At 42.0% G+C, this 13,125-nt stretch overlaps 1 protein-coding gene across 1 annotated transcript in view; it reads right to left on the reverse strand.

The window, feature by feature from the left end:
- Positions 1-1,059: 1,059 nt before the first annotated feature.
- eepd1 (endonuclease/exonuclease/phosphatase family domain containing 1) overlaps positions 1,060-13,125 on the reverse strand; it is a 58,388-nt gene continuing 46,322 nt past the window's right edge. The window contains exons 2-7 of the mRNA XM_032511240.1: positions 12,463-12,514; positions 4,883-4,993; positions 3,945-4,079; positions 2,132-2,270; positions 1,755-1,949; positions 1,060-1,444 (exon numbers count right to left, since the gene is read on the reverse strand). Coding sequence (XP_032367131.1) covers positions 1,257-1,444; positions 1,755-1,949; positions 2,132-2,270; positions 3,945-4,079; positions 4,883-4,993; positions 12,463-12,514 — 820 coding nt within the window. The 3' untranslated portion in view covers positions 1,060-1,256. The remainder of the gene's footprint in view (positions 1,445-1,754; positions 1,950-2,131; positions 2,271-3,944; positions 4,080-4,882; positions 4,994-12,462; positions 12,515-13,125) is intronic.

The raw sequence follows: 13,125 nt of genomic DNA on the forward strand, positions 1-13,125 counted from the left end.
ATCCCAGGCAGGGCTTGATCCCAGGCAGGGTCTTTATCCCAGGCAGGGCTTGATCCCAGGCAGGGTTTTTATCCCAGGCAGGGCCTTTCTGTGTGGAGTTTGTTTGGCCTTCCTCCCACCATGAAGACATGCATGCTGGGTAACTAATAAAATAAAACTCTTAACAGAGCCTCTTTAAGAGAATAGCAGCTCACGTTCAGGAACGCCCTAACAAAACACGTTTTGTGATGCTAAAAAAGGCTTTTAGCTGTGTAAATATCTAATGTTAGCAAAAGAAAATGAATTATACAAATGGAACTTTTCATCTATCCGTTCACTACACTTTCAAACGACGTCCACATCCATTCAGGAGACAGGAAGTGTGTAGCGTTTCATATCGTTGCACTCTCTTTACTTCTAGTGAATCTTTAATCAAGTTACCACAAACCAACGGACTCACAGTGAATGAGTCCGTTGCTTGGCCCCCCCTTGGTTTGGTATTCCAGCAATGGGAAAACAGATGTTTTTGTGGTGTGTCCAGCCCAATGTGAGGAGTCTGTGTACCCAATGTGAGTTACCTGCTCACAGATGATTTTACTCTTCTTATCGCCCAGCATGGATATCTCAGATCTCTACACATTCAGAAAGAGCCAAACCCATTCTGTATATTCTCTCAGAATAAGATCTTTTCCGTAGGTTGTTGGTTTTGTGGTGTGGATCTGTTGATATCTATTCGGTGTTGGGCCCTTTGAAAGCGACAGCGTGGAGCTGGTGACTGAGCCGTGGAGGCGGCAGCGGTGTCCTCTGATGCCCCGGCGCCCTGGCTCCTCATCTCCATCCCAGAGGAAGATGGCTGCTCACACGTGCACACAGAGGCCTGGCTTACATCATTTAGGAGCTCAGCTTTTATGAGCTCTAAAGCTGGGATGTTATCGCCAAGCAGAGCCTCTGAACGGCTGCTTATCTGCATTAATGAGAAGTCAAACACAGCTGGAACATCTATCAATTTCTCTTTATTTTATATACATATAGAAAATGTTTGGCACATTTATTTTTTAAAGTATTATATATATATATATATTTTCTGAACATTTTATGGCTCTTTCAAATAGGTAATATTTTTACATTGATAAATTGAAACCCAAAAGGCAATCTTGGCACTTCTTCACATTCATCAGGAAGCTCTCTGCTCCACGGCTAACCATGACAAAGCAGGATCCCAGGCAGGACAAAGTCCATGTCCTCAGCTGCTGTCTCCATTGTGACCGGGGATATCGTCACCGCTCGTGTTTGGGCATGTCCACTCTGTCCACCACTGCCATGCCAGGCCTAGTCAGCCCCTTAGGGGATACGTCTGCGTAGAACTCAGCCACCACGGGGCAGTGGTCTGACGCCACACCGCCCCATGACCAGTTGTCTGGGATCCAAGGGTTGGTCAAGCCCTCCCGTATTACCATGCAGTGGCCTGTCGGAGGAGAAGACACATGGAGATGGGACAAGTCAGCAGACATGTGGGACTGCATGCAACTTAGACAATGCACCAATGACTTACACAGAGCAACTTTGAGCTGACTTGACTTAGTTTTGACTGTTCTGAGACTTAAAAACAAGACTTTTTATCTTATGACTTGACTTTTCTCTTATATTGTGACTTAAATTATATTTGTCTCCAATAATTAAAGACTTTATTTGTCTCAGTTGACTGACTCGAGACTTGACTTGTTAGGAACAACTTCCCATTTCTAATTAAATCTAGCAGTGTCCAGCACACCCACCAGAGTAGATCTTCTTGAGGGAGCGACTCAGCCAGATGTTGTCCAGGCAGCGGGTGCCCTGTGGTGAGCGGGTGCTGATGTTGGTGAACTGGGAAGATGGGACCAGGGCACAGAGCTTCTCCTTTCTCAGGATGTCCAGCTCTGAGCTCTGAGCAGGGGAGCCAAAATCTCCCAGCAGCACCAACTCCTTCTCAACTGCAGAGAATACATGGGATAACATCTCAAGATGTAGACTCAGAACGCTTCATGAGATGGAGGATGCAGATAATCTGCCTGAGATCATTCTAGTTTTTGATCCATCACTGTAAACTGTGTGACTCACTCACCGCGTTGTACATGTGGTGTGATGTGTAGAAGAAGTGACGTGACAGACTGACCTTTGAGTGTTTCCTGGACGCTGGGGGGGAGGTGCGGACACTTGGCTTCGTCCGTGTTGTGGTTCTTGCCGTTGGACTCTCCTGATGCAGCTGTGGCCTGAATGTGGACGTTCACCACCGTCAGCTCGGACGAACCGACCTAATGGAAAGAAAGGCAGCCAGTTAATGTTGGTCGGAGGAACAAAGACTATGTATCTGTATATGTATATGCTGTTTATCACGTTCTGTCCCAATATTCGGACAAATTGTATTTTGATGCTCTGGTAAACAAATTATTGAAACTTTTATGGCAATAAAGCTCCTTTGAATTTGATATGCATGTATGTTAAAAATGTCTTGTTGCTGTAAAACCCTTGTTGACCACCCAGCTTATCACCTGACTGCTGGGTCTTTTACCCAATTGGACTTCTTTTTAGTAATATCTGGAAGTTCCCAGATCTCAGCAATCACTGTGGTGAGGTAAGTCTTATCATAACTATTAGAAATGATCACACAAATGACAAAGGTAAGACCCAAGCTGTAATAAACTGGAATTATCCCTGAACTAGAGATGGTCTGCCGATACTGAGTACTGCTCTGATACCAGTGTGTCATATATTTTATTATGTTTTAACAACTGTATAATACTATCTCTGTATGATGATATGATGTCTAACAGCTGTATACTACTATCTCTGTATGATGAATGTAGGTCTACCAGCTGTATACTACTATCCTGTATGATGTAAATGTCTCTAACAGCTGTATACTACTATCTCTGTATGATGATATGATGTCTAACAGCTGTATACTAACTATCTCTGTATGATGATATGATGTCTAACAGCTGTTACTACTATCTCTGTATGATGATATGATGTCTAACAGCTGTATACTACTATCTCTGTTGATGATTGATGTCTAACAGCTGTATACTACTATCTCTGTATGATGATATGATGTCTAACGCTGTATACTACATCTCTGTATATGATTGCTAACAGCTGTATACTACTATCTCTGTATGATGATATGATGTCTAACAGCTGTGTACTACTATCTCTGTATGATGATATGATGTCTAACAGCTGTATACTACTATCTCTGTATGATGATATTATTTCTATCTTTGTGGTCGACTGGCTCAGGTTAAACTTTCTTTATTTATCCAGTTTGACAGTCAGTTATAACGGAAAAAGAACATAAATAAACTACTTTAAAGTTGATTTTTACTACGTGGTATTGGATTGGTGTATAAACTCCAGTACTTCCCGACGCCGATAGCAGCATTTTAGGCCGTATTGGTACTGGTATTGGTGTTGGAACATCTCTACCCTGAACAAAACCCTGTATTTATGATTTTCTAAACGCTGATTCCTCTCCATGAGTATTGGAATTTATCCAACTACAGTACAACAACATGTGTTTTCAAAATAACAAAATACAGTATAGTTATAGCCATATTTTTCCATTTATGTACAGAAATGCCACTAATGCAAATAGAGCAAAAAGATAAATAACATGTATTGCCTGTAATTATGTTCTAGACGCATGGCGCTCATGGAGAAGCACATATCGTTCCTGCTGCTTAGTGACAGCTACAGAAGAAATCATTTTTCTTTCGTCAGAAGCCGTGGTACATTCATTCGCACGAGGAAAAGGTGTTTTTTGCTCTCTCTGTAATGTTTATGGGCCAACATATTGATTTCCTTCCCATTCTTTATTTTAACAAACATAAAAAAGACTCTGCATTTCATCACTGCGTACATTTGTCTTAAGCAAAGAGATCTCCTCTGAACGCTACAAGCTGTTTTGGGAATCTATCTTTACTTACAGAGAAGTGAGCCAGGTACAGGCGAGGGTGGGAATGATTTCCGTTGCCATTGACAACAGGAGACTCCAGCACTGCAGCATCCTTCAGGTCAATACCAGACGAAGTGTCCCACAGAAAGCCAGAGTAGCTCACGCCCTGGGACAAGAGGATCATGGGAAATAAAGTCAGATACATACTGTATATATTTATTTTTTAAAGATTATTGTATTTTCCTGCTTAATCACTTTAAAACATTTGAAAATGTATGTAGGTGTTTATTATTTTAGTTTGGACTTATGAATTTCATTTCATTTTAGTTTTAGATTTTCAGTGCTAGTTGTTAGTTTTAGTTTATGCTGCAGACAACCTGTAACCCGTGTTTTTGCAACCTTCTACCTGTACAGGTGCCCTGGAACGGCAGTCAAACCTGTACCTTACTACCCGTGAACTCGTACCACATGGCTGTTATCTCCCAGTTACACACACACAAACAACAATGGCGCCCCCTGTTGATGCCATACAGACGCTGTGAGAAATAGTATAAAAAAGGCAACGTAACGTAATTCCACACTTTGTAATCAAAACCATACACATATGATTGTGTACTACTACAGGTTATGTTCTTTAAATGAAACCCCATACATATCGTCAACTAGAAATCGCTAGTTTCAGCTAGCGCTAGCTAACATCAACGTTAGGTAGCCGCTAGCTGACGCAAGCTGACGCTAGCTAGAAGGGTTTGTCGTGAGTTATGACTTGAAGTCGTAACTTGTGGGCTAAATACTACGTGGAACGCAGCATTAGTTTCTGTCTAATACTTTTGAAGTTGAGGATTGATCTCTAACATTTGGGTTTGACAGACTGGGGTTAGGGTTCATGTTTACTGAGCTGCCCAAGGTAAACAGCAGAGCAGCAGACGTTCGGCATAATATCAGTGCTGTTCAAAATGGCTGCCATACCTTGCTGGAGTGTCCAGTGGATTTTTCAGAAACAACACTTTTCCACAGGCCTCGAGGCGATTTCCACTTCCGTACACTGGCCAGCGTTCCTTGGTTTAACTCCACACAGAACTGCGACATAAAACACAGAGGACAAGTCGTCAGCACTATGCAAAAATACCAGATTTTTGTTATTTGCATTTCATTATTTGGCAATGGTGTAAATGTTGATAGTAGTAGTAGTAGTAGTAGTAGTTTTAGTTCCTCTAACTCCTAAAGTAAAATATATTGGCCAACTAACCACTTAATTACCAATTACCAATTATAATTAACATTATATTGGAATATTTATCATGTCTACTAATGTATACATTTTAGATCATTTCTATATAAAGCACCCAATTATCTAGTTAATCAGAATCAGAAATACTTTATTGATCCCCAAAGGGAAATTCTGTGTTACAGCAGCACCAATAGTACGAAGACAGAGACGGAGCACTGCAACAGGCAGCATACACGTGTTCTGCGCATGCACACTCGTCACTTCAGATGCATCAGAATAAGAATCAGAATCAGCTTTATGACAACATAATGCACAGGACAACACACAGTACACGTGGTCACATGAAGGGATTTTTAAGGTGACTTGGGAGGGTGAAACTGAGCCATAAAAAGACTAGTAATTACTAGTTCATTTGTTGTGTCAACAATGGATATATCTTGGTAAAATATGGGTTCATTTCTGTAATAGTACACAAGTAGGGTTGTAATATTTAATAAAGCATTTATTAGATTAATAATAGGCCAGAACAGTGTAGTAATAACCCGGCAATGACGTAAAATGTAGACAAAATGCTTCTTTGCTTCTCCACACTAACCCTGGGTTAGTACTGCAGCTCTGTCTGAGAAAGATTAGTAACAATGTTCAGAACTGTGTATTATAAGACACCAGTGCCAAGGACACTGAGTTGATGATTAAGGGAATCAGAGCATGGTATAGTAAACACAAAAACCCCACAAAGGCTTGAATACAGGGACACTATCTCCTGATGTTCATCGGATAATTAAATGCCAACACGGCTTTATCTCTGCTTCTGATTCGGTTCTAATCTTTCTGAAATACATGACAGTGCAGTTCACATGGAGGGTTGCACTGTATTTCAACACTTGAGGGCAGATGGTCGTCAGCAAAAAAACAGGCACAGAAAAACAACGCTGAGTTCAGTGAACTCTAAAAACCTCATCATCTCAGAGGAAATACAGGAGAAAGAGGAAACCTCTCGTCGACATCACTGAGAAAGTGCTACACCGGTAGTAGCTTAATGTTGGGGAGAAAAAGCCAAATGTCCCTGGGTGTGAAAGGAAAGCAGCAGGAGAAAGGAGAGGACTCGAGGCAGCAGCACGGAAGAACCTGCTCATGGGCTCAGGTTGCTGTTCTGGCTGAGCTGCCACGGCCTCTAAATTTAACCTGAGGTCTCCCTGTGGGACCCCGGCAGAGTCAGAGGAACCCCGCCTTGTGCACGCACGCACGCATGTACGTGACCTCTCCATGAAGGCCATGCTAAAATGACACCTATTAATATTTAAAGTGACAATCTGCCACATTTTAAAAATAATGGTCTTTTACAGTAGAGCAGAAGTCTCACAAATACAAACTCCAATTCCAAAACAAACCTGAAGTACTGTAAGGACAGAGGGTGCTGTTTGTAAAGCTCCTTTAATGCAAATTTATATTTAAACATATGTTCAACATGTAGGGCTGCATGAAAAATATCATTATATAAATACAATTGCAATTATTTTGACTGATATTGACTGTATGAGTATTCTCCTCTTCATTGAAATAAAATGATTATATTGTAATTTTTGCGAGGATCTGTATGAAAGGATTTGTAGGTCGGGACGTCTCTGCAGCACCCCCCCGCCCCACCGCCATTCGGACATTGCACCTGTCCATAATGTGATTTGGATATAATTGCAATTAATTGGGCAGCCCCAACATAATGTTCTGTTGCTGTTTTTGTGAATATCAATATATTTAATATCTCTATGTCTGGGCTTCAGGGCCGAGTAACATGATGTAACTGCATAGTGTTGGTAGAGCTCTGGAATCTACTGAGTGTTACATTTTGTCCTCTTGAAACACACTTCAAAAAGCGCAGTTCAAAGCTAGATAACACTAACTGACACTGAAGTCCTGTTCCAAAGTCTATCAGCTCATCTCACAGGGCTGCAGAGAGATATACAACCACATCCAGTCCCGTCACTGAGTTATGATATTAATAATAAAGCAATCTCAGAGTGCCAGCGTGTTAGAAACCCTCAACAGATTTACTTTAGCTGTAGTCCCCAGGGGCCATTGAGGCTGTAAAGTGGACAAGGTTGAATGGCTCACAGGTATAACTTTGCCAAAACACCCTCATAATTCAGTCTGGGAGGAATGGAGTGCGGGCCCAGCAGGTATTCAGCACCCTGGTGCCGAGCCCAGGTCTGGAGGAATCACCGGCAGAGCTGGGGAGTCCTGCGACACTTGGACTAAACCATGTGGGAACAAACTGGAGCGCAGGCTTGTGTCTTACAGCCAAGGATATAATTATCGGATTATTAGAATGAGTGTTAATCCACAGTACAGAGGATGTAAAACCTCCTCACCATATGGCACGTTCACACCAGCAAAAGGGGATTTAAATCAGGAGTGAGTGTCACTGAAAGGGCCCATTTATGTGACATCCTGTCGTGTTTATTAACCTTCTCAATGTAGCACAAGTAGACTTTATATTTGACAATATAATATATTTTCCGTCAGATCATTTATAGATCTCGACATTACCATTTGACGGAGAAAGAGACGGAGGGACAGAGAAAACAGTCAGCTGTCCCACAAACTCCGGCCAGTTCCCAGCTTGTGTTTGGTCTTGTAAAACTTGTCTTGTGGCAGCGATAGCAGCAGCGATGTTTCCTGTTTCCTGTTTCCTGTCCGGGACTCTCACTCCACCTCAGAACACGCCGACCAGTCTGATCGCCGGTTACATCACGGGCCACGGCAGCGTGACGTGGGATTGCTTTAGTCCTGAAGCTGAATGGGTCTGGGCTGGGTTTTTACCACTAACCCCATTCAGAAGGAATGGACACACCTGTCTGACGGTTGACCCGGTCCGTGTGAACGCAGGCTGACTGAGAAAAAAACAAACTGTGGAGTTTGAAAGAGTTAACCAAACAACACTGACGAGCATCGGTCATATAAAAAAAACCTTTATTTTATCTGTTCAATTATTTCCATGTCCCCATGCTCTTTCCTCACCCTGAGCATATGTAGAACCGCATTACAACATCATAATGGAGCACTGCCAGCTGTTTTTGACAATATTCTGCACTATGCATATTTGTTTATTTATTATTCAGTCACCTCCTGCTGTGCAATGTGTCATTTCTATTCATCCGCACCTTACTCATGTGTATATCTGTCTGTCTATAGTGTATATATATTACCATTATTATTATTATAACTCGTATTTTATTTGTTTCTATTTCTTATAATACTTTCTGTATATTTTTCTTACATCTATTTAATGGGTATTGGTGTTATTATGATGCGTGTGAATTTTGCGTTGCCGTAACAAGGCAATTTCCCCAGTTTGGGATTAATAAAGTTATCATATTACAGGTAGGGCCCTAATAATAACACAATCATCTGTTTATTCTGTTTAATTATTTAGTATTGTGGCTGTAATGAACACTGCAGCCTGTGGGAGCTGCCAGCAGAACATAAAGCAATAAAGGACTTGAGCTTGGACAGTACTATATGTCTCTGTATATTGCCTCTTGTTTTAGATGTCTATACAGTTATGAGCAAGTTATGTTTCTGTTTTCAGTCCCTCTTGAAAAGAATCTCATGAGGCTGGTTTATTAAAGCTAAGAAAAAAACATCCAATTGTGCAATTAAAGTTTCTTTCACTTCTCTAGATGTCCCCCTGAGATGAGACATGAGCAAAAGAAACTCAGCTGTCTCTTTAAAGCAGGATGGTCATATGAAGACATTTAGAAGCAAACGACAGTGACCCCCCCTGAACCTTCAGATGCGGTTGCCAGTAGCCACACAACACAAAACAACAAGGAGAGTGTGTGTTTGCACTTGTGTGTGTGTGTTCCTGAAGTGTTTAAAAGGTGGAAAGCAAGGCCATTGGTCCAGTTATTGCATGCTGTTATTGTATTTGCACATATGCTGTTTGAGAGTAACCAGGAAGGCCTTTTACAGGGTGACTAATGGCGAGGTTGAAACATAACCACAGACAGAGGTTTCCTTAGCGACAAAACAGACAAGAGGACAACAATCTAAAACCGGCACACACACTCTGTATGACTAATCATGGCATTAGAAAGTTACCGGGGCAGTGGGGATTCCAGACCGTTTCAGCCAAATAAACTAAGTGTTACATACACCAACCAATAGGTTTGGTTCTACAGAAGACTAACATACACATTTAATACCAAACACAAGAACACTAATATCCCCTCTTTGGGGTTAAAAATGTATGAAAACATTTGCCACAGTTAGGGGGGCCAGTCAGCTGACTGGCTTCACTCTTTCAGTTAAACCAACCAGAATGTGTCCCAATCTCTGTGAGCTCTCCAAACTTTAATCTGTTTTCCTCTCGGCTGCTGTCGATTGCTCTCATCTTTGCCAGCGTCCGGGGTTCCTCCATCACCAGATCCCCTACTCCACACAAACATCCTTCCACATCTTTAGGACATCCTCCACCCGTTCCTACACTCCATCTGGGGGATATTCTTATATATTCATGGCATCCATACCATTTATAAATGTAACACTGCAATGGAGTCTAATCCATAAGTACTCCAACATATCCACTCATTATGCACCATGTTAATTCAACACATTTCTTGAATTAAGTCTCTCCTGATTGGACTACTGCTTTCCCAAACTTGGACTTTTTGGCAGCAGTATCTGACAAGATGGAGGCTAACGGAAAATCCAGCTTTCAAAAGACTATGAGTCATTTCACTGCTGCTACATCAGTGTTATTCCCCAGTTGGTGGTTCAAGCATTGATGGACTGAAGAAGAGACTTCCTCAAATTGGTTAGTTAGCCCAGTATTACTTAACTTTTATAGGCTATAATGTAGAGAACTGGGTTTAATATTTCTGATTGTTAACTTTTCTGCATTGAGACAATCTTTCAAGAGAGAATTGTGATGCATCTAAATATATTCCCCCCCCCACCCCTACGATAGGTTGTCATCCTAAGTAACGCAAAGCTGTTTACAGACTTTTATTAAAAAAAAAAAAGAAAGCCTATTCAGGTCCCAAAAAATAAATCTTCTGAGTTCCAGACAAAATGTAGAACTAATGCATAAAATATATGTTGGCAAGCTGCACTGCACCAACTGAAGAGAAAGATGTAGGAGAGAATGGAAAAACGTCTGACGTTCACTCTGCAGGAAGAGACACTGCAGGGATAGAAGATGAGAAGAGATGATGCTTATGACTAAGACAAGACAGAAGAGATGAGAAAACAGGCCCAAACCTCAGCGTGGGAGGCGGCCAGGAGTGGTACCACTGCAATGTGGGCTACCTCTTGTCCAGAGGTACGTAACTCATCCTCCCACCAGCTCCCTCTCTCTGCTGCTGACCTACTTCCCTCTCCACGGAGCTCAGCCTTCTCTGCCAACCATCCATCTGGTAGCCACCCAGAGAGTGCCATAGCACACCTTCAACGTGTGTAGGCTGAGCAGCAACACATCCTGCTGCTCAGAGCGTGCTGCTGAACTCTGACATTTCATAGATACACAGACATCTTCGCCTTCCATCTCTACTCAGTACTACATATATCATAGAAAATTAAGTTGCATATTAAATTAGGCCAACAATAACACGTGGGGGGCCAAAGCCTTTATACAGACCCTTTTACAGAGAATCCTATGTTATTAAAATAGCCTAATAATTGTTGCCATGATTTAACAATCGTTTTAATGTTAATTAACTTTGGATTAACTAACAGTGGATGGCGCCGTTATTGACTATGTTACCTATAGGCCGGTAAGCAGTGGGGCTAATAATATGTTGGATTCATGTTAAGATTTTTTCATTTTTTAAAAACCTTTCAAAAATTAACAGTAATTTGGAGGCCCCCCTGCATCGACTCTAACATATCAATCTATTATGCACCATTTGAACTCATTTCCCTCTGATGGAACTACACAACAAGCCCTCTGGTAGCCAACACTGAAAGTGTGGAGGCTGAACAGGAACACTCCATTCTGCTCAGAGCGCACTGTTGAACTCGGACATTATGGAAACACAGACGTGTGTGTGTCGGTGCAGACGCCCGGCTGCACCCTCCGCTCAGTAGGAGAGTGGGTGATGACATCAGGAGTTCACCAAATGTTTTCCTCAGGCTCCGCAGAGACTGACTGAGGGCCCAAAATGTTCTGTCTTAAGGATCGGTCACACTGGACAAAATAGTGGACGTAGCAGCGGTGACATCACCCATCACCTCGAGTTTTGCCAGTTTGGCCGTCGCCATCAACTGGACGTGGCAATTTTTGGCGAGGGTGAAGCTGGGGAGGAGGACTGGCCAAGCCAGTGTTGTTTTTGGTTTTAATGTTGCTGCGCTAAGCTAAACGCTAACGAGGGAAAATGAGTTCCCAGTAGAAGCTAGCAGTAGCTTCTTAGCTTGGTTGGCAGAACACTGAACAAGACATTTTTAGGTGACCAAAATATTCCTAGCAACTTTGATGAAGTGAAATCACGCAGTGAGAGGGTCAAAGTTTAAGACAAACACATACAGAACCCCCCCAAAACAAGTTCAGGGCTATTTGGTGATGACAGGTTGATGTGTACCGCCCTAAAGCACCCCCTGCTCTATCGTGGTACAGGTTAAACAAATGAGACACCTGTGAATTAGTGACCTTTGAGGTGATGGTAGGTGAAGCTACATAAACCACATCCTGCCTCCCAAGATTTATTGGAGGAGAGTTATATTTTGTACATGTAATACAACTTGTTTATTGATATTGACTGATTTCAATATGGATCGATCCAACACCAAAGATTCATTTGTACCTTAAAATAATGTTTTCAAGATGGTTTCAGTGGTTCATCAACTCGTAACAGGGTGAACAGCCCTTCTGCGTTTGCTCTGCATCCCTCGACTGACTATAATCCCACTAGGCCAGTTTGACAGATCAGGTAGCAGATCTGTAGTTCCAGTCAGACATACTGTAAATCTAATGGGAATGGTAACGCTAATGGACAATTCCCCTTCCAACCTGTAGGGGGACAGGGGATGTTTAGCGTCTTTACAGATATCTACGTACACGTACCCGACAAAACGGGGATAAGGCACAAAAAGGACTAATACTAATAGTAATATAAAGATGTGGTAGCATTGGATCTGGACTGGAAGGTTAACTCTGGGAGTTAGAAGGACTGAGAGAGAGAGAGAGAGAGAGAGAGAGAGAGAGAGAGAGAGAGAGAGAGAGAGAGAGAGAGAGAGAGAGAGAATAACTAAATGGTGGCAGGCCTCCCAACCAACCCAGTGACCGCAGCAGAGAGCGGGGGGGTGCACAGCTCCACTTTACCTTTTCAAGAGCCTCCCGCTCCAGCAGGTCCTGGACAGCCAGTAACTTGATGCTGGAAACAGAAAGAGAAGGTCGGTTCGACGTTAACATATTCACATTTTGACTGTATACATACCAACACCTCTCAACTGACACCTACATACCACTAACGGTTTCACCGGCCGACTCGTGGCCAACATGTGCAACATGTTTAATGGAATTATATGATCTGATGGCAGTGGTTGTTGTCCATTTCATGATGAAAATGAAGCCGGCGTGCTGAAAATTGGCACAGTGTAAGTGGTTTTAGAGCTGGGCAATATGTAACAAATCAAATATTACGATATTTTTTGACCAAATACATCAATGTCAATATTGCGGCGTTGTTGTAGGGTTGACCATTGGGACTTTCATAAAATATTAACACAATGAGAGTTTAGATAAATAATCATCAGTAATGTGAATAGATTGACTAAGTGAGTAAAGGGAAATAATAGAAGAGTTACAACAGTTTGGTTCAGGAAATGACATCACTTCATTGGAATGCAGCCTTTAAAAGATAAGACAAGATAAAATACTGTATTAATCTCACACTGGGGAAATTCCTTTGTTACAGCAGCTCAAACATATTTCTATCTATCTATCTATCTATCTATCTATCTATCTATCTATCTATCTATCTAT

This window comes from Etheostoma spectabile, unplaced genomic scaffold, assembly GCF_008692095.1.
Source record: "Etheostoma spectabile isolate EspeVRDwgs_2016 unplaced genomic scaffold, UIUC_Espe_1.0 scaffold340, whole genome shotgun sequence".
Lineage (NCBI taxonomy): Eukaryota > Metazoa > Chordata > Actinopteri > Perciformes > Percidae > Etheostoma > Etheostoma spectabile.